This window comes from Saccopteryx bilineata, chromosome 2 (genome assembly GCF_036850765.1).
Source record: "Saccopteryx bilineata isolate mSacBil1 chromosome 2, mSacBil1_pri_phased_curated, whole genome shotgun sequence".
NCBI lineage: Eukaryota > Metazoa > Chordata > Mammalia > Chiroptera > Emballonuridae > Saccopteryx > Saccopteryx bilineata.
The window spans coordinates 376,558,682-376,579,115 of record NC_089491.1 but is presented as its reverse complement, the minus strand read 5'-3'; the positions used below and the strand labels follow the sequence as shown (position 1 = coordinate 376,579,115).

At 55.5% G+C, this 20,434-nt stretch overlaps 3 protein-coding genes across 4 annotated transcripts; 2 read left to right on the top strand and 1 right to left on the bottom strand.

Annotated features, from left to right (window-relative positions):
* Positions 1-224: 224 nt before the first annotated feature.
* On the top strand, positions 225-6,155 carry SP6 (Sp6 transcription factor). The gene is made up of 2 exons (XM_066263825.1): positions 225-433; positions 2,603-6,155. Exon 2 carries the CDS (start codon positions 2,661-2,663, stop codon positions 3,789-3,791), a length of 1,131 nt encoding a protein of 376 aa, XP_066119922.1. The 5' UTR covers positions 225-433; positions 2,603-2,660; the 3' UTR covers positions 3,792-6,155.
* Positions 6,156-10,682: 4,527 nt separating this feature from the next.
* On the top strand, positions 10,683-14,365 carry SCRN2 (secernin 2). Of its 2 annotated transcripts, none has more exons than XM_066263822.1 (8): positions 10,683-10,794; positions 11,138-11,311; positions 11,616-11,797; positions 12,359-12,558; positions 13,003-13,218; positions 13,363-13,528; positions 13,623-13,803; positions 14,060-14,365. In XM_066263822.1, the coding sequence occupies exons 1-8, from the start codon at positions 10,744-10,746 to the stop codon at positions 14,216-14,218; spliced, it is 1,329 nt and encodes a 442-aa protein (XP_066119919.1). In that variant the 5' UTR covers positions 10,683-10,743; the 3' UTR covers positions 14,219-14,365. The 2 variants fall into 2 exon arrangements, with proteins under 2 accessions (XP_066119919.1, XP_066119920.1); XM_066263823.1 differs by lacking the exon at positions 10,683-10,794 and adding an exon at positions 10,814-10,876.
* On the bottom strand, positions 14,354-20,355 carry LRRC46 (leucine rich repeat containing 46). The gene is given in 10 exon segments (XM_066263824.1): positions 14,354-14,570; positions 14,573-14,661; positions 14,663-14,894; positions 15,189-15,328; positions 15,639-15,708; positions 15,903-16,012; positions 16,939-16,985; positions 17,808-17,916; positions 19,825-19,930; positions 20,031-20,355. Coding segments are annotated over 10 exon segments (951 nt in total). The 5' UTR covers positions 20,041-20,355; the 3' UTR covers positions 14,354-14,532.
* Positions 20,356-20,434: the final 79 nt, after the last annotated feature.

Here is a 20,434-nt window from a genome sequence, read left to right as displayed (position 1 = left end):
TGCCCCCGAAGTGGAGGGACAAGGGAGGAGCGAGGGAGGGGGCGGGAGGCGACCTAGTTAGCGATCCCTCCCCACTCCCCTCCCGCCCCCTTCGCGCTGGGGCCGGGCCGGCCTCCCGTCCAGCCGAGCCCGCAAGGGTTAAAGGCGGCGGCAGGTGAGGTGGGCGGGGCCGCGATTTCGGGGAAAAAGGAGCGCTGGGCCCGGGATGCAGGCAGAGCGCGCGGGTGAGTCACGGGCGGAGCTGGCCTCGTCGCTCGCTCCCTCGCTCGCTCGCAGGCTCCCGCCCTCCGCCCCTCCTCCGCCGGGTCGGGTCGCGGCCCCCGCTCGCCCTCCGCCCCTGCCCACCGCCGCTGGAGAGCCCACCCGCGCTCAGGACCCAGCAGCGCCCGCCGGTGGCTCGCCAGGGTGCCGGGAGTCCGAGCGCAGCCTCGAGGTAGGAGCCCGGGTCGGGGTGGCGAGGGATGAGCGCTCCCGGCTCCTCGCGGAAAGGCGCGCGCAGAACGCGCCCCAGCCTCCTACGGCTTTGGGGGAGGTGAATCCGAGGGGCTAAGAGCCTCGGCGAAGAGAAAACTGGGCGGACGGGAGAGACCGGAGGGACCGAAGAGGCTGGAAACTGGGGAAACTGGAGCGACTGGGACAACCGGAGGACTGGAACCTTGAGGACTGGGAGTACGGAGGTCCGACCGCCTGAGCTGTGGGGATGTGGAGAGGCAGCCGGCAGAAGAGGGGAGAAGGGTGTCTTTAGCTGCCTTCCAGCGTTGGGGAACGCGGAGCCGGGAGTGCGCGTCCTGCTGTCTCCCACCCCGAAACCTTGCTGGCAGGCTAAGCATCCCCGGATTAGGCTCCCTGCCCTGTGTCGGGAGGGGCTACAATGTGGAGCCTGGGTCGTCAGCCTTCTCAGCCCCTAGCCCTTGGGGCCTTTCCCAGGCGCCAAAGCTATTAGGGTCCCAGGCCTCAGTGCTCCCGCCCAGCCCCATCTGGGCTGCCCTGCCTGGGCCTGAGGCTCCATTCCTGCTGCTTCACCCTGTTCTTTTCTTGTGGTGAGGCAGGGGACTGAGTAGGCGCCCCAGTCCCCCTCTATCTCCTGCCAAGCTACCAGGGCCCCCTTCCTGATCCCAGAGGGGGAAGGTAGCAGGGTCAGCTGAGCCCTGCTGTGGGAAGTCCCTGCCCTGAACTATTGCACCTCCTAGATCCCAACCTAGATCTGCCGCAATCAGAGAAGGCCCGAGAATACAAATCCCACACCTGGGGCACCAGGGCTCCCAGGCCTGAGGGAGAGGTGGCGAGAAGGAGGGGACCTTCAAGTCACAGATACATGGTCACGAAAGGGGTGGAGGTCTTTAGGTTCCCAATGGTTTAGGGAAAGAGTGGAGAGGCCTGGTTCAGAGGTACATACAGTACATATTTGTTGATTGAATGAATAAATGAATGTCTCTCTGTTTAAGTCACTTCTCCAAATACTGTCTCAGTTTTCTCTTTTTAAAGAATAAAAAAGAGTTAGCTTGAGTGGTGGGTCTCCACACTTGGCTGCATATTAGAATTATCTGTGGGATAAAAATCCACGCCTAGAATGCACCCCTTTACAAAATCTCTTTGGGCAATTCTTCCTCTTAATTTCTGTGATTCTGGATTTTCCTGTTGTCCTCTGCTTACCCCACTCTGACCCCACATCACTTAAGGGGTGGCAGTTTTACCTTCCTGAGCTTGCTGGCAAGCTCTTTCTCTTCCTAACCCCCTTCTTTGGGGAAGCCGACCCCTTCCAGCTTCATATCTGGGTCTCCCCTCCATTGGAGAAGGGCATGTTTAGCAGCCAGAGTGAGCTGGCTGGCACCAGTGTGGGTCAGGACCGGGAAGGCAGCTTAACTTTCTCTGGTGGCCAGAAGTATACCCAGCAACTGGCACTGCAGCTGCACCCCGAGGGAGGTGAAGTTCCTGAGGGAATGGGGTGGCTGCCAGGTATGGGAATGGGTTTGGGGGAGCCACGCAGGGACCTGAGGAGGAGTGAGGTTGAGCAGTGAAATGCTCTTCCTCACTGAGCATGCCTCAGCGATGGAATGAGGGCTCTTTCTCCAAAGTCTTAGGATTTGTTTTGGGCTTTGGGAAGTCAGATCACCTCAAGCTTGGAGCTTCAGGAACAGATCGCCCCCTCTCCTCACTGTGTCCTGAGTTAAAGTGGGAAAGCTGAAGTGGATCTAGAGCCTCCCCTTAGGCTGGCAGCAGGTCTGAAGCGGAGAAATGCCCTGCCCCTCTGCTGGCCCGCGCAGCTGGGGTGGGCTGGTTTGAGCATTGTAGTGTGGGAGCATCCCACCCGCCAGCCAGCCGGGGCCAGCCCGGCTCCCAGGACAAGCCAGGTCCCCTAGGAGAGAGAAGCTAGGGAACGGCAGATTTCCCTCATCCTCCCCACTTGGCCAAGAACTTCACATCCCCAACCCTTCTGAGGGTTCTCAAATTCTCTTAGCTGATCTTTAGTCACCAACCAGAGTGTGTTCCTCTTTTTCATCTGGGGGCTTGGGGAGGTGCACTTTGCAGGAAGGGGGTTTAGGCTGGGGTTGATAGTCAGCTGGCGATTTTACTCACTTCACCTCTTCTTTGCCTGTTTTAGGTCTCACCTGAGGTGCTCCTGACCGTCCCTGTCCCCCATCTCACTCTGCATCCCGGCAATGCTAACCGCTGTCTGCGGCTCTCTGGGCAGCCAGCACACGGACGCGCCTCACGCCTCCCCTCCGCGCCTCGACCTGCAGCCTCTCCAAACATACCAGGGCCACACGAGCCCGGAGGCTGGGGACTACCCCTCCCCGCTGCAGCCTGGAGAGCTGCAGAGCCTCCCGCTGGGCCCGGAGGTGGACTTCTCGCAGGGCTATGAGTTGCCAGGGGCATCCTCTCGGGTAACCTGCGAGGACCTGGAAAGCGACAATCCCTTGGCTCCGGGACCCTTTTCCAAGCTCCTGCAGCCGGACATGTCACACCATTACGAATCGTGGTTCCGGCCGACTCACCCAAGCACTGAGGATGGCTCGTGGTGGGATCTTCATCCCGGGACCAGCTGGATGGACCTCCCCCACAGTCAGGGCGCACTGACCTCACCTGGCCATCCCGGAGCGCTTCAGGCTGGCTTGGGGGGCTATGTTGGAGACCACCAGCTTTGTGCCCCGCCACCCCACCCACACCCGCACCACCTCCTCCCAGCCGCCGGAGGGCAGCACCTTCTGGGGCCTCCCGACGGGGCAAAGGCCTTGGAAGCTGCTGCCCCGGAGTCTCAGGGGCTGGATTCCAGTCTGGACGGGACGGCCCGGCCCAAAGGCTCCCGTCGGTCAGTGCCTCGCAGCTCAGGCCAGACCGTGTGCCGTTGCCCCAACTGCCTGGAGGCGGAGCGACTGGGGGCTCCGTGCGGGCCCGATGGGGGCAAGAAGAAGCATTTGCACAATTGCCACATCCCGGGCTGTGGAAAAGCCTACGCCAAGACCTCGCACCTAAAGGCACACCTGCGCTGGCACAGCGGCGACCGTCCCTTCGTGTGCAACTGGCTCTTCTGCGGCAAACGCTTCACGCGCTCGGATGAGCTGCAGCGCCACCTCCAGACCCACACGGGCACCAAGAAGTTCCCCTGTGCCGTCTGCAGCCGGGTCTTTATGCGCAGTGACCACCTGGCCAAACACATGAAGACCCACGAGGGCGCCAAAGAGGAGGCTTCCGGGGTAGCCTCCGGCGAGGGCAAAGCCGGAGGAGCGGTGGAGCCCCCGGGAGGCAAGAGCAAGCGGGAGGCTGAGGGCAATGGAGCTCCTTCCAACTGAGCTCCTCGGTAGCGCCTCCCCGCTGACATCAGAAGAGCTCCCCTCTGACCTGATGTCCTTGAGGGGCGGCTTGAGTAAGAGGAGAAGGTGTTTATTTATTGAGAGGGAGGAAAAGTGGTGCAGGGTCAGGGAGAGGGGGCGGTAGGGGTGTTTTAGTCTCTGGGGCTGGACGGGACGCGTTTCACTGTTTGGCTGGGCTGGGGGAAGCTACGCGTGCCCCTCTGTTCTCGGTTTCCCCGCTGTTTCACCCAAGCCCCCAGCTGAGGGGATCGGGCAGGGTATCCCTACAGCAGCTGGAGGGCCGACGGGGCCTGCTGGAGAAGACGTGCGTCCTGTCCCAGGAGCAAAGAGGAGTGGGGCGGCCCCGGGCGCTGGGGGTAGCTGTCTGGACGCGCCCTTAGCGCCTGGGAACCGGGACATAAAAGCGCCTCCGGAACCGCCCTGCAGTTCAGGTCCCTTTCATCCCCCTCATAGCGTTTCTTCCCCTAGGGTTTCCGGAGGGAGAGCTGAGATGGGGCAGGGGAAGCTGGGGGTCCCCTTTCGGGAGAGGTCTCTATCAGGCTGGAAAGATAGTTGCTGTAGAAATGACTCCTTTGATGCGTCTCCTTATTAACCCTTCAGACCCAGTCTGACGGAGCTATGAAGGAAGAGGGAAAAGAGCCAGAATCCGAGACAGCTTCCCAGCCATATGTGTGGGGTGGAGAAGAGAGCTAGATGTGGGGGGGTGGGCAAGGAAGTCCCCTTGAAAATGAGAGAAAGCAATGTGATGGGGGAACTAACCCCTTCCCTCTCAAACTTGGATTCAGTCTTTAACCTTTGGTCTTTATAAAATAAAGTTTAGTAGTCCACATTCCCCATCTGTTACTCCATTCCCACGTAAGCTTTCAGGGCAGCCAGAAGCCCCTCCCTCTAGACTTGAAGTAGTTCCTCATTCTCGGTTCCCCATCATTTGCCTTCCCCGTGGCAATTGAAAGAACAGGGTTAGCTGCGATTATTGGGGGTGTGGGGGTGCCTCAGCAGAGGGACACCAGTGGGTCCCACTCAGGAGTGGAGGACTTTGTCTCTGCCCGGCTGTCTCCTGCTCACCCTCCCCTTTCCCTGCTCCTGCAAGCCTTGCCCCTCATGTCAAGTGTGTGTTGGGGGAGGGCTCCTACCCTCTTCCATATGAAGGAGTGGTTCTCCCACTGGAAGGGGTCTGCTTCTGAGGTGATGTCCAGGAAGCCGTCCCTGTTCCTTTCTGTATATACTAGAAATACATCCTGATTGTGATCGTGGAGTGGGGAGGGGAGGAGGGAGAAGTCCAGCAGAGGCTGAGCCCAGCAAAGGAAAAGGAGCTGATAGGACTTTAGAACTAGTGGGCTTTCCCAGGCTTGATGTAAGAGGCCGTGAGTTTCCCCTGCCCTACCCTTTCCCCTGCCCTCTTTCCCCTGCCCTACCCTTTCCCCTGCCCTCTTTCCCCTGCCCTCTTTCCACCCAGAGCCTTATTTGAGGATTAGTTATGTATTGATTTTTAAGTTATAAGCAAAGGGTATTTTATTTAATATTAGGGCATGTGTCTGTGCATGTTGTGTGTACATGTGTGGTTGTTTGTGTGTGTGTTTCTCTACTGAGCCTGGGGTCTCTAGCAAGGGAGACCCTATCTTGTTCACCCCGTCCAAGCTGCTGGGGTCTAGGCCTACAGTGTCTCTCCCTCCCTTGGGGACGCTGAAGCCCAGTCCAAGGACTGGGAGCTCAATGGGAAATAGGGCTGGGATCTGAGTGGGAATATGCGTTTGTGTCGAAGGCAATCCTTAAAAGGGACAGGGTGACTCTCCCTGAGGGACCATGGGCCTAGGGTAGTTTAAGAAGTAAGGTTCTCTATGCTCCCTCTTATCCCTACCTCCTGCTAACCCAACCAGACAGAGGTCCTTTTCCTTGCTGAAAGGGTTGGGGGCAGGAGAGAGTTGGCAGCGCCTGCAGGTCACCTGGCCAGGTAGAGAGAGGGGGAGAGGGAGGGCACTGTGGGTGTGAGATGCCTTTCTCCTCCACCCATCGAAACCAGCCACCCCCTCCCTGTGCCACCAGGACAGCTTTTCCCAGTGACCATTCTAAGGGGAACTCCCGAATAGGTGTTGGTGGTGGGGGGACATGCATGTTCCCCTATGGAGGCCTCCAGCTCTAAGGTGTGGGGTGAGGGCTTTGGTTAGATTTTCTTCTGTTCCCCCCTTTTATAGATCTAGGTTGCTTGGCTGTCTGCCCCCTTCTAGGCAGCCCCCTAGAGGAGAAATGTAGGAATTTTTTTTCTTTGACTGCTGTGAACCCACTTTGTTGGGGGGGTGGGGGGAGAGGAGGAAAAAACAGCCTGTGTTTTTTATGCCATAATAAAGTCATCAACCACATCATTGCTTCGTTTGTCTTCCAGCTCGAAGTTTCCTTTTTGACTCAGTGTCCCTCCGCAGTGAGGAGCAGGCCGCTGCAGGGTGGGGTGGACACTTCCCTTTGATCTTGCTGCCCTGAGCAGACTCACTCCCTTTGTTTGAGGCAGAGCTGAGCTGATTGAAGGGTCCGGTCCTGCGTGGTCCTGCGCTGGAGGTGGCCGGTGTAGGAGGGAGGAGATCTCTCTGGGTTGATAGCTCTGCTGACTGCCCCTCCCTCCTCTTAACCTGTGCAAATGAGGAAGTTCTAGATATTTCCTTCCTCCTCCACATACAAGCCCCCTCTTTCCCCTCCCCTGCCAAGAACGCTGGTTCCCTGCCTTCCCAGAGATAGCCAGCCTCTTGGCACCCTCACTCCACCCCCACGGGGGTGTGTGTGTCAATTGGTCCCTCTGGCTGTAAGGTGGGGGTGACTGACAGTGATTTCTTCACCCAGGGTGATCCCTATCAGGAACAAGGCGATGAAAGGCAGCCAGGTTATCTGATGGGCTCCCACCCAGCTGGAAAGCGTGAGGGAAAGGCTCCTACTGCAGCTCCCAGATAGAGCCCCGCCACAGTTACACAACCTGGCTGTGCACACATGCGCCCTCGCTGGGCTCGTGGGGCGCCCTCGGATATGCAGAAACGCTCCTCGGCATGCTCTTTCCCAGGCCGTCCAGCACCTGGTATGCAGCTAGTACCTAAGTAATGTCAAGTGAGTAAAAACCTCAACTCCAGAGCCCCAAACCCAGGAAGACTCACAGAGGATCAGTTTTGGGCTCCGAGGGGGCAGGATATACATTATTGTGTTCCTTCACCTTCCCATTCTACTTTGTTTTTATTTGGCCAAAAAAAATTTTTTTTCTATTTATACTTCCCCCATTCTAATTTGTTAGAGCTAAATCTGATGCTCAGGTTGGCCCATCCCATCACATGTTTGGGAGAGTCTGGGCTCAAAGGGTCCGCCTTGGCACGGGGCATCAGAATGACTTAGGGCCTGGCCTGCGGTGGCGCAGTGGATAAAGCGTCCACCTGGAAACACTGAGGTCGTCAGTTTGAAACCCTGGACCTGCTTGTTCAAGGCACATATGGGAGTTGATGCTTCCTGCTCCTCTCCTCTCCTCTTCTCTCTCTCTCTCTCTCTCTCTCTCTCCTCTCTAAAATGAATAAATAAAAAAATATGGAAAAAAAGTGTTTTTTTTAAAAAAAACTTTTTTTTTTTTTTTAAAGAATGATTTAGGGGTCATAGAGAAAACCAGCCCGGTCTGGGAGCCGAATGTTTGTTTCTGTGTGCTCCTGCACTTAGAAGTCTGGGAGAAGAAGGAACAGACCCATCACCTCATGCCTACCCCACCCCCCACTCTTCAGGGCACCTCTTTTGTCTTCTTGGTTCTGGGGGCATTAGACCCCAGGAACCTGATGAGTCCTCTCCCCCTGGCGAGTCCCAGGGACAGGAGGACAGCTGTGGGGCTGGCTGGGCCTGTCTGGGCAGGGCTGGGGCCGCCCCTCCTCCTCCAGCAGCTCCTCCCGGTGACCTGCATTCTTAGCGGGGGCCTTTGGTGGGGCCGTGACACTCACTGGCTCGTTTGCCTTGACAGCAATGCTGCCTGGCTGACCCCCCCTTGGAGCCCAAGAAGGCCACCTCTGACCCCTCAGAATTGGAGCCTCTGGCAGGATGATCTCAGAGGGGCTGGGAGGGAGGGTGGGAATTCAGAACATCTGGGCTGACCCTCTGGGCGACCTCTCTGAGCTGCCATCTCTCCTGGGAAGTAGAAGTAGAATTCTAAGGTGGGTGAGTGAAATCAGGAACGGGAAAGTGACAGCAGCAAGCAGCCTGGGAACTGCCGCCTGGGGCTGTGCTGCAGCAGTCCCACACCTCTCCTCCTGCCTGTTCCTGCCCCCCAGCGGGAGGCCGGGGAAGTGCAGGAGGTGAACCAGCTTTCTTGCAGGCGCCTGAGGTGCTCGAGTTAGCCCACATCCTTTTTTTTTTTATTTTTTAATTTTTTGTTTATTTTTTACAGAGACAGGGAGTGAGTCAGAGAGAGGGATAGACAGGGACAGACAGACAGGAACGGAGAGAGATGAGAAGCATCAATCATCAGTTTTTCATTGCGACACCTTAGTTGTTCATTGATTGCTTTCTCATATGTGCCTTGATGGGGGGGAGGGGGTGGCTACAGCAGACCGAGTAACCCCTTGCTGGAGCCAGCGACCTTGGGTTCAAGCTGGTGGGCTTTTTTTGCTCAAACCAGATGAGCCTGCACTCAAACTGGAGCCCTCGGGGTCTCAAACCTGGGTCCTCAGCATCCCAGTCTGATGCTCCATCCACTGCACCACCGCCTGGTCCGGCTAGCCCACATCCTTGATGTTTGCTTTTGCCATGCCATGCAATAGCACACTTACCACTCCTCCCCGACATCTCACCTAAAGCAGCCTTCGCCTCCACATTAGTGCCAGTGAGCCTGACTGCTCCACATCCCAGCAGTGTAGGTTTGCAAAGAATCTCAAGGACCAAACTGTCCTCCTGTTCCCATCCGGCAGATGACATATTAGAATCAACCATGGAGTTTTTCAAGATACCCTGATTCCCTCCCCAAGACCCTCCCCAGTTATGCATCTTGGGGCTATATTAGAGCAGCGCTTCTCAAACTTCACACCCGAGGTCTTGATCACATTCAGCTTCTGAGTCAGTTGGTCTGAGGTGGGACCTGAGATTCTGCAGTTTTCACAAGCTTTCACATGACGCTGTGCTGGCGGTGCGCCGACATTCTGATAGCGGAGTATTCAAGTATCCTGTTGTGCAGTGGGAGTTGTGTGGTTTAAAAATAGCTTCCTTGCCCCACTCATGGTTAAGAACCACAGATCTAGTTCAACACCATTTTTTTTTTTTACAGAGACAGAGAGTGAGTCAGAGAGAGGGATAGACAAGGACAGACAGGAACAGAGAGAGATGAGAAGCATCAATCATTAGTTTTTCATTGAGCGTTGCAACACCTTAGTTGTTCATTGATTGCTTTCTCATATGTGCCTTGACTGCGGGCCTTCAGCAGACCGAGTAACCCCTTGCTCGAGCCAGCGACCTTGGTTTCAAGCTGGTGAGCTTTTGCTCAAACCAGATGAGCCCGCGCTCAAGCTGGTGACCTCGGGGTCTCGAACCTGGGTCCTCTGCATCCCAGTCCGACGCTCTATCCACTGCGCCACCACCTGGTCAGGCAACACCTTCATTTTGCCACGGAGAAAACTGAGGTCCTTGCAGGAAAAGTGGCCTGCCCCAGAGACCCCACCGAAGCGAGATGAGATGCCGGTCTGCAGAGTTCCAGGTACTGCTCCTTCCACCTCCAGCCCAGCTTCTACATTCTTCTCTTCAAGTGGCAGTCCCATTTCTGAAAGTGAAGCCCATATCCCTGGAGACAGCATCTTGGGAATCAGCCGTGTATTCCTGCAAATATCTCAGATTTCAGACCCCCCACCTCCTTCTCTGACAGGTCTCCTACAGCCATCACCCAGCCTGCCTTCAGCCCACCTCCTGGGAAAGCCTCAGCCTCTGCCTTCATTCCCATCCCAGGTGTGACTGCGAGCTCGGGCACCGTGGCCAGGGCTCTGAGCAGCAGTTCTGATTATTGGGCTGGTGGGTGTGGGAGAAGTAGGTCATCTGCAGTGTCTCCCCCAGTGCTGGAAGGCCCCTCAGAGCAAAAGGAGTCCCAGGAGGTGGCAGATGTAGGCATTCTTCTAAGGCCTTTCCCTCCCTGCTCCCCACACCGGGGAAGCCTCCTGACATGGTAAAAGGATGCGAGCTGCATTAATTATGGAGGTGCTTTATGGAGGAAAATGACCCGGGAAGCGGAACATTTGAGACCAGAGCCCACCTCTGCACCTATGCATGCCACACCCCCACGCCGGTGGCCAAGACCTCTGCACTGTTTCAGCTTTACTATGTGCAAATGCCCCATCTCTTTGGAGTAGAAATTCCCAAAACTTTTTTCAAAGCTATCTTCCTATGAGTTTGAGCACTGTGGGGCAGAATCGGCCTTTTAGGCATTGGATGGGTTTTATGTATATGTACACTTCGTGTGTGTGTGTGTGTGTGTGTGTGTACACTTCTTAAAAGGCATTAATTTAAGTGTTCCCTACACCTCCTGGCATGACCACTGTTACAGATCTTACGGGGAGGTTGGTGGGCCTGGGGCTGTGCCTTTGGAATTCAAACCCGGGAACAAGCAGCTGAGGTTCTCTCTTAATCTCCAGGTGCCCCAGCAGCCCGGTCTTTCTTTTCTCCCTCTTCACGTGGCTCCTTTCCACCCTCCAGCTCCTGCTCCCCATAGAGATCCTACTGGAGTTGGCACTAATTCGCAGCCTTTTCGGGCCTGAACCGGGCTCCTCAGGAAGGGCAGGCACCCAGGAAAGACCCAAGAGGGCCACCCCTCTCCAGGAAGTGGTGCTGGCGCGCACCCTGGTGGACGATAGCGAAACTGCAGGCGATCAGTTCCAACTCCGCCCCCTGAGACAAGGCTTCCAGGTCACCTGGGAACCTCCGTCCAATAGGACAGACCTGACCCTAAATGGAGGTAGTGGTGCCCGGGACTAAGCTGGAAATCTTGCAAGGAGAGAGGGTGAGAGGCATACGTTATTGGGAAGCCAGAAGGGGTGGACAGAAGAGGGGCGTGGAACTCTTGAAGAGGGGAAGGGTAACAAGTGAGCTGTGCAGGGCCCTCAGAGTGTGCTGGTCTGCCCTGCCTGCTGATTCCAAAGCCTGGAGCTTAGGGAGAGAGTGGGTGTCTGTTGTCACATCACACATGGACTGTGCGTGGGGTGCTGAGCATCCAGAATCCAACTGTAGAGTCTTCCCTGAGTGTCTGTTTTCACGTGTTGGGAAAGGGACTCCCCAGGACTGATTCCTGGACAGGATGGTGGAGAGGTCGCATAAGGGACATACTCATCTCCACCTCTTCCCAGATGACATCGTGGAGCCCTGACACCCCATGCTCCTGTGACTGCTTTGTCTCAGTGCCACCAGCCTCGGCCATACCAGCTGTGATCTTTGCCAAAAACTCAGACCGACCCCGGGACGAAGTGCAGGAGGTGGTGTTTGTACCAGCAGCCACACATGCGCCTGGCAGCTGGCTCCAGGTAGGTTGGTTAGGCCTTATGGAGTCCCAGGAGGTGGCAGATGTAGGCATTCTTCTAAGGCCTTTCCCTCCCTGCTCCCCACACCGGGGAAGCCTCCTGACATGGTAAGAGCATGACTTCAAGTCTACCAACCTGGACTGAGCCTACTATTTAACCTCTGTTTTCCTCAGTTTCTTCATCTGTAAGATGGAAATGCTATGACCTTCCTCCAAGGGTTGTGTACGCTGACTGGCACAGTGCCAGCACCTGGTATATACCTCTCCCTTTCTGAGTGGATTCTCCCTTTCTCCTCCCTGACCTGTAGTGTACCTACATTGAAGTGGAACAGGTGTTGAAGACCCATGCTGTGATCCTAAGCCGCCCTTCTTGGCTGTGGGGGGCTGAGATGGGCGCCAATGAGCATGGTGTCTGCATTGGCAATGAGGCTGTGTGGACCAAGGAGCCAGTTGGGGAGGGGGAAGCCCTTCTGGGCATGGATCTACTCAGGTGCGGCCCTGCCCTCCCTCCTCCCCCCAACACACCAGAAGTCTGGGGGCTGAGTGCTGGCCCAGGCCATCCTCCCCTCCCTCAGGCCCGGTTCACAGGGGCCTCCTCCTTTACGCCCACCTTGCCTTGGTGTCCTCCCCAGGGGGCTGTCCCTACCCCTCCTCTCTCCTGAACTCATCTCTATGGTCTGGGAGGAAACTCTCAAATGTGGCCACCTCATGGCCTGGAAATAGGGCAGTGGTTCTAAATTTCTTCTCAACAGAGGTGAAACGTTTTTCAAATGAAATCTCATGTAGCATCCTGATTTATAAAACTGATAAAAGTGGGGCAGCTCTGGCTGGAGAGAGGTTGTGGGGCTCCGGGTACTTCGCTCTCTGAGACTGTGTCTCAGGCCTTTCCATGGAGCCCTCAGGGACGGCTAGAAACCCAGTGGCATATTTGATGTTGGCAGGTTTTCTAGGGGACTTGGGCCTGACACCACCCACCCTGTCCATTAGAGCTTCTGCCACTAGTTACTGGTACTCCATCGCCCTCTGTCCCTTGGACTCCTTTTTGTGCCAGGCTGGCTTTAGAACGGAGCAGCTCAGCCCAGGAAGCCCTGCACGTGATCACAGGCTTGCTGGAGCGTCATGGACAGGGGGGCAGTGGCTGGGAGGACCCCAAGGCATTCTGCTACCACAACACCTTCCTGCTGGCGGACCGGACTGAGGCATGGGTGCTGGAGACGGCGGGGAGGCTGTGGGCTGCACAGAGGATCCAGGGTGAGCCCAGTGCAGGGAACTGCCTCCCAGAGCCATCCTCTTCGGTCAGCCCTGGAACGGGGTGGGGCAGGTTGGCAGGGAAGGGTCAGTGTAGGAGCAAACCTCTTGGGTGGTGGAGCCATCCAGAAAGATAGAAAATGAGCCCACTGAGGAACTTATCCTTCCTCCTTCACTTGGTTAAATCCTCTTGTGCTCCAGCCTGCTGCTTCCTCTGAGGAGCCTTCCAGGATTCTCTGGTGGTCAGCAGGTTTCTCCTTCACATGCAAGTAGGTGGCTCTTTATCACACCACAGTTGGCAAGCTCACATTTATTTCTGTGATTGTTTTGTCTGTCTCCACGAGGGTAGGTCTGTGCTCTTCACTGTGTGTTCTCAGCTTCCAGCGAAGCACCTGGCACAGAATAGGTGCCTAATGATGAGTGAGCTGTCCCCCTTCTCCTCCACAGAGGGGACCCGCAACATCTCCAACCAGTTGAGCATTGGCACAGACATATCAGCCGAACACCCGGAGCTTCGGACCCACGCCCAGGCCCAGGGCTGGTGGGGTGGCCAGGGCAACTTTGACTTTGCTCAGGTCTTCTCCCTGACCCAGCAGCCGGTGCGCATGGAAGCTGCCAAGGCCCGCTTCCGGGCCGGGCGGGAGCTACTGCAGCAACGGCAAGGTCAGAGCGCGACCAGGGTGAAGGCCAGCAGGGCCACGGAGCTGCCAGCCAGCCCCTTGCCCCTGCCGTTCCTTTGGGGGGCCTGGCCTGAGGCCCAAGGTCTCCCTTCTGCCCAGGGGCCCCTCACCCTGTCCCACCTGGCAGGGAGCATCACGGCCCAGGTGATGATGGACATCCTGAGGAACAAGGAGAGCGGCATCTGCATGGACTCGGGAGGCTTCCGCACCACGGCTAGCATGGTGTCCGTCCTGCCCCGGGACCCCGCGCAGCCCTGTGTGCACTTCCTCACGGCCACACCAGACCCCTCCCGGTGAGGGGGGCGGGCCGGAAGGACGGGGCGAGTGCGCCAGGCCGGGGAAATGGAGAGAGGTGACTCCTCGGTCCTTCTGTCTGTGTCACATCAGGTCAGTGTTCAAACCTTTCATCTTCGGGGTGGGGGCGGCCCAGGCCCCCCAGGTGCTGTCCCCGACCTTTGGAGCACAGGACCCCGTTCGGACCATACCCCGATTCCAGACTCGGGTGGATCGCAGGCATAGTCTCTACCGCGCACACCAGGAAGCCCTGGGGCTGATGGAGAGTGGGCAGGTAACCCCCAGGGAATAGGGGCTACTCTGGGGGTCGGCCCATCTCCCCCACACCCAACTGAGTTCTGGGAACACAAGGGGATCTGGGAGGGTAGAAACTCCCGGGCTGGGAGGAGGGGTCTCTCCCTCGAAAGTCAGTTGCGCAGGAGAATGTCGGGTCATCTGTGGTTTGTCCTGCCGTGTGAGACCGCAGACATGTCCCCCTTCGTTGGGAGGGAAGCCTGCTCTGGGGACTCACGTCTGCCTTTCCCGGGCAGGATCAGGGGCGGCAGCTTCGACAGAAGCAGCGGGAGCTGGAGCAGGAAGGCCTGGAGGCTGTGCGGGGGCCACTGGCCGGGGAGCAGGCCCCACCCCCCGGGGCGCTGGGCAGCCTCTTCCAGGCCTTTGTGCAGAGGGAGAGCCAGGCGTATGCCTGAGCCCCACAGCTCCTCCTGGCGGCGTGGGGCTCGGGCCTGGGGGTGGGCGCTGGGCCCCTGCGCTGGTGAGATCGGAGCCGTTCCTGCATGCCCCTTGTTCTGAGTGGCCGCCTTGGACTTGCCTTAATAAATGTGTTTGATTTCCTATGTGTTTTATTGATTGCTTCCCTTGAGATGCCCCCAGTGACGTGAAAGACATTCGGGGCCTGGAGACACTTTATTGGGATGCTCCTGCCTCAGAGGAGGCTCTCAGAGGAGAGCAGGCCCACTCTGCTCTTGTTCCTGTGGTTGCGCTGACAGACGTGGGCTGCGCTTCATTTCTTGATTCTTCTGGTCATAGTTTTGGTTGTGCCCCAGCCAGAGAGGCCTTGAGGCCTTCAGCTGCTCTGACCCCCTTCCTTGCCTGGACAGTGCTTTGGGAGCCCCTGGAAACCAGAGGGCAGTTTCTCGGTGGCAGAGGAGGCTTGTGGCAAGGAGGCGGACTCGTGAGGTGCCTCCTTTCCCTGCCTGGGAGGGGCACAAGCACTGCCATCCCCCGCTATGGACCGCCCCGGCAGCTGGGGGAGCTCAGTGAGGACGGGCTGCGTCCCCATCCGCAGAAGGTGCTCCGTCAGGGCCGCCTGCTGCCTGTGCTCCTTGCGCCTGCTCGTGTCCTGCTCCAGCTCCTTGAGGAAGCCTGTGAGGGCCAGGGTGGTGGTGCTGGATGGAGCCCGGCTCAGCGGCAGGGCCCTGGGCTGAGGGAGAGGGCCTCTGGCTGACCTGAGCAAACTGCCGTCCTGATGGGGGAGGAGCCCAAGGAGGGGGTGGGAAGGGCAGGTCACCTGTGTGCCCAGACTGACACCTGGCCCTGGCTGGACTGTCCTCCCCTGGCCCAGGTGCTGATGTGGGCTTAGGGCTACTTCCCCAGGCGCCACTGCCTCCCACAGGGACGAGCTCTGGGGAGGCTGTAAGCCTGGGAAAGCAGGGTCACCTCGCTCTGAGCGGAATGGGCCACTCAGCTCTGGGAACTCTTCCTCCGAGGCCTCATCCTCCCCATCCGAGATCCAGCGCTCCGACACCGGCTGCCTGTCCAGGTCCATGAGCAGGGGCAGGGCTCCGGTCACCAGCTCCCTGCAGGGCAGAAAGCAGCGGCTGTGCTGGAGGGCGCCCTTGGGTGTGGAGCGGGGAGGTCGTGCACACACGACAGCGCCCACACTGGGTGGTATGGTGGCTTCCAGGAGCGAAGTCCCCAAAGAGCTAAGGGCTGGCTCCATGTGGAGTTATGAGGCTGAAAGGGAAAGGGGGCCGATGAGCTGGGGTGTGGGGGGAGAAGGTACCATGGATCGAGAACTCCAGGTTTGCAGGCTGAGAGGGAGCCCACGGAGTTAGTAGGAGGGATTCAGCCATCACCCCTTTCTTCCTACCTTCAATTTCTCCTCACCTGTAGCCATCCTGGTTGGTGCAGCGGTTTCCAGTCAGGTTGAGGATGAGCAGGCTCTGGGGGAACTCATCTGTTTGCACCGAAGTGGCAGAATAAGGTTCTCATACCCACCTTCCAGCCCAAAGCGACTGCCTCTCTGCACGCCCCCCCGCCCCCCCCCCCCTTGTGCTGTTAATACAGCCACGGGGAGAGAGGGATAAGGGCAGGGAGGAGGGAGGGCCCCACACGGGACTTATTCTATGAGCCAGGATGAGGTGTTCCTACCCATCTTCAATGTTTCTATAAGGTTTTCAGAAAGGTCCAGAAACTGGAGGTATGGGAGGTCATGGAGGTTTTCCACCTGCCTGATTCGGTTTCCTGCCAGAGACAGGAAGCTGTAAGGGAAGGGAGGGGACAGAGAAAGAGCTGAATCAGGACATCTGGGGGAGAGGCAGAGGGCGTCCGGTGCTCAGGCCCCTGGCTAAGCAGCTGAGTGACAAGTGGGGACACATTGAAACGAAGCAGCAGAATTCAGTTTCTCTAAAACAGACTTTCAGCAGAACTTACGTTTTTTAAAAGACTCCCTCCCCATGGCCTTGAGGCTGGTTTCCCAGGCTGTGGCCTTGGGCTGGTTCTGCGAAGTTGCAGATGTTCCTAGAATGTTTCTCCCCGAATTAATTCTATAGATAAGCATTGTAAATGAGCTTGTTTCACTGCTTTCTTTTACTGCTAGGCATCCCCTCCTCCCCATTCCCCAATCAGTGTGTAATTCTGTCTTTAAAAGCTAACTTCAAACTATGTTTGGCCTGACCTGTGGTGGCGCAGTGGATAAAGCGTCAACCTGGAAATGCTGAGGTTGCCGGTTCGAAACCCTGGGCTTGCCTGGTCAAGGCACATATGGGAGTTGATGCTTCCAGCTCCTCCCCCCTTCTCTTTCTCTGTCTCTCTCTCCTCTCTAAAAATGAATAAATAAATAAATAATCTTTAAAAAAAAAAAAAAAAAAAAAAAAAAAAAAAAAAAAAACTATGTTTGGAGGGCCGCATGATTTGACTGACTTAGGTCTCCATGCGGTTGCCGGCTTTGAGTAAAAGACTCCTTTAAATTTGAACGTTGGCGTAGAGAACGTCTGTACACTCTCACTGGTTTCGCTACAACAACATAACCATCTGGGGTGAGGGAAGCAGAGCTAAGCTTGTTGGATCCCCAGCTGACAAGAAGCCAGGCTTGAAGAGGTCTGAACCAGTTTTTGGGGTGTTACCAGGTCTCCCCCTTTCGCTCTCCCCTTTCCTCCCCCCACCCACGAGGGCTGGCACCACATACCGCAAGGAGGGGATGCAGGCCAGGTTCTCAATTCGCTGGATCTTATTCTGCAGGAAGAAACAAACCAAGCTGGGAAACCAACCTGAGCACAGCTGGGTGGGGGACCCTTTAAAGGGACAAAGCCCCAAGACCATGGCTACTCTTGCAACTGGAGATCTGGCACTAGGGAATGATAACCCCAGTCACTGAGCTGTTTGTCACAACTTTGGGATGATTTGCTTTCTCCATGTGGATGGTTCAGAGTGTAAATTTGGCTAAACTTGATTAAAGTATACTCTGCTCACCCCACAACCAAAGAAAGATCTGTAAATAAGACAAGGAAACCAAGGTGCCACTGGGAAATTGAAAACGTCTCGGTGGGGGGGGGGGGTTTGCATATACGGAGGGAAGAATGACTATATATTACTTTGATTTGTTAAGTTTCTGTGGGGAAAGTTCAGGGAGCTGGGTTTATTCAATCTGGGGGAGGCTGCAGATCAACCTACCACCCACCACTGCCACCCGCACTGACAGCTTGCAAGGTTCTGAAGGACACAGAGGAATCTTCTTGGTTCTCTCCCTCTTTTTCAAAACAGGAAAAGAGCTTGAGCTATATAATGTGAAAGATTCCGGGTAGACACCAAGAGGAACTAGACCAAAAGAAAGTGTCTGACAAAAAACAGTGATTCGAGAACATGCTCAGGATCTCTTTTGGGGTGGACTGGTCTTTCAATTCAGAATTCCTGGTTCGCCTGGGAATGGTTTCAAGGAAGATATGCCTGCCTGAACACCGGGAAAAGGGCAAGATGCCCTGGTTGGCTCCTTTTAGATCAGACAGACTTGGTCCACTGGGAGAAGGTAGGGAAGAAAGAGAGGGGGTAAGAAGTTACCGCTTGCAAATAGAGGCTGTGAAGATTCTGGAGGCCCTCTAGATTCCTGATAATGGTAATCCCTTCCCGGTCCAGGCGGACAGTCTGTAGTTTGGCAATAGTGTGAAACCTGGGAGAACAGTCAGTAGGGAGGTATGAGTGACATTTCTGTGGACTCTTAGCAGCGAAGATGGGATGGGGACAGGAAAGGTTTTAAGGAGTGGATGGCTAAATGACTTTGATCAGATGTCAGGAACACCTTCTTGACTCATGAGATGGTGTTCAGATCATGAAACTGGGTTGACTTGGAGACCTTGATCTCTGTCAGTAACACTGGGAAGGATCAAAGGGAGAGAGGGGTCAGAGCTCTTTATCTGGGAAACTCAATGAGAGCAGCTTATATCTGGATAGACTCAGAGGCAAAGGAAGCCTTCTTTGAGTCAGCTTGGATGGTGGAGGGAGGGGCTGGGACAGAAATGAGACAATTTCTGCAGGACGATCCTTCTTCATCTCCCCTTTGAGTGGTCCATTAAGGGAAAATCACTTGTTCCATTCATCCATTAATTAACTCCATAACATTTACTGAATGCCCACTAGAGATAAATGAGAGAGTCCCTGCCCATCATTATTAGGGAAGCAAGCCAAACATCTATGACAAGTGGATGACAGAGGCAAGTACAAGGGACTAGGGGAGCACATGGGATATACACTGAGTCTAAAGTAGGGAAATCAGGAAATGCTTCCTGGAGGAGGTGACATATGAGTAGGAGTTAGCCAGAAAGATGAGAGGGGGATGAGGAGAAAGTATTTCAAACAGAAGGAGTAGGAAGTACTTATTCAGCTTTTCTCAAACTTTAATGTGCCCATAAGTCCCCTGGAAGAGTTATTAAAATGCAGATTCTGATTCAGTATGTCTGGAGTGGGCCTGAGATTCTTTGTTTTCAAATAAAAATTTTATTATTTTTTTGAGAGAGGGAGGGAGGCATGAACTTGTTGCTCCAGTTTGGTTGTGCATCCATTGACACACGTGACATATGTACATTCCTTCTCATATATGCCTTGACTGGCAATCAGATCAGAGACCTCAGTGCCTCTGGCCACTGGTTTGATCTACTGTGCGACCACCAGTTAGGTTGGGCCCAAGATTATTTATTTCTAACCAGCTCCCAGGTGATGCTGCTGCTGCTGCTGCTCCACACTGACCCTCCCCCCCAGCACCAACCACTCTAAGTAGTAAGGTACTAAGGTGTGAGGACATGGGGTCTTAGAAGAACTGCACACTTATTGAGAGTGACAAGAAATAAGGCTGAATGGGCAGCAGAGGTCAGCTCATGCTAGCATGTTTAGATTTTATTCTGGAAGGTTATATGAAGGAGTACCTGATCAGATCTGTCATTTAAAAGGGTCACTTTGGCAACGGTGGAGGGAGCCTGGACCGGAGTCATGGAAGCTGATTAGGAGTTTGTTGAGGTGATGGCAGCATTATCGAAGGCAGTGGCCCCCAACCTTTTTTGGGCCACGAAACGGCTTAATGTCAGAAAATATTTTCATGGACCGGCCTTTAGGGTGGGACAGATAAATGTACAAAACAAAATTATGCGACCAGCGTAAAAACTGTGGTATTTTTAAATATAATTGTCGAACTTACGAGACAAGCGTCAAGAGTGAGTCTTAGACGAATGTAACAGAGGAAACCTGGTCATTTTTAAAAAATAAAACATCATTTAGACTTAAATATAAATAAAACAGAAATAATGTAAGTTATTTATTATTTCTCTGAGGACCGGTACCAAATGGCCCACGGACCAGTACCGGTCCGTGGCCTGGGGGTTGGGGACCACTGATCTAAGGCAGTTGAGTAGGCATGGTGAAAAGAAACAATGATTTTTAAGAAGGGAAAAATCAGTTGGACACTACCACTGATTGAATGTGTGGAGTAAGAGGGGCAAAGATTAGTTGTCACATCAGTACAGCTCAGGGGACTGGTCATCCCAGGTGTTTCAATCTTCCAGCACGCTTATCGCTCCCCTGCACTCACATCTTCTCTGACAGATCCTCATCCTCGGGGAAGGTCAAGTTCCGCTTAGTGATAAGGGCCTCAGTAATGCACACGCCCCCTTCCTCTGGACTCTGGGCAAGATTAGCTGTGAAAAGATGGGTTCAGTTGTTACAGTTCCTTATTCTTGAAAGCCTGACTCTACTGTTATCCAACTGTCCTACCTACCATCCCATTTCCCTACTCACCTCCAGGCATGATCTAAAGGCGGCTGGCCTGGGGCGGGATTGGTACGAAGAGCAAAGCAGCTTGGACAGCCCCTAAGAATAGCGGGATTCGGGATCGTACCAAGAAAGAGAAGCTCAGAAAGTTGGGGCACAGAGAAAGGGGTTGATTCAGAGCAAATTATTGAAATGGGGCAGAAGACAAATAAACAGAAGTGGAGAATCGGGAGTTTGAGGGTTGCCGAGGGGCTTTGCTGGCCGCAAACTGGGATAGGGTGGTTCTTGCGGCTGCGGATGAGCGGATGAGCGGTTGAGCGATTTAGCGTCGTTGCTAGGAGACCGACGCGAGGCCGCGCGTCGGCAATGGCGGGCTCGCCGCGCGTGCGGATTACTGCTCCAGCCGGCGAATCCGCCTACTGCTTCCGGCC

Bases quoted from the DNA above. Each gene is read 5' to 3' on its own strand.
- SP6 (XM_066263825.1), top strand. From the start codon at position 2,661: ATGCTAACCGCTGTCTGCGGCTCTCTGGGCAGCCAGCACACGGACGCG.
- SCRN2 (XM_066263822.1), top strand. From the start codon at position 10,744: ATGGAGGTAGTGGTGCCCGGGACTAAGCTGGAAATCTTGCAAGGAGAG. The intron at 10,795-11,137 runs GTGAGAGGCATA...ACCTCTTCCCAG, and splicing joins AAATCTTGCAAGGAGAGAGG to ATGACATCGTGGAGCCCTGA. The intron at 13,529-13,622 runs GTGAGGGGGGCG...GTGTCACATCAG, and splicing joins GCCACACCAGACCCCTCCCG to GTCAGTGTTCAAACCTTTCA.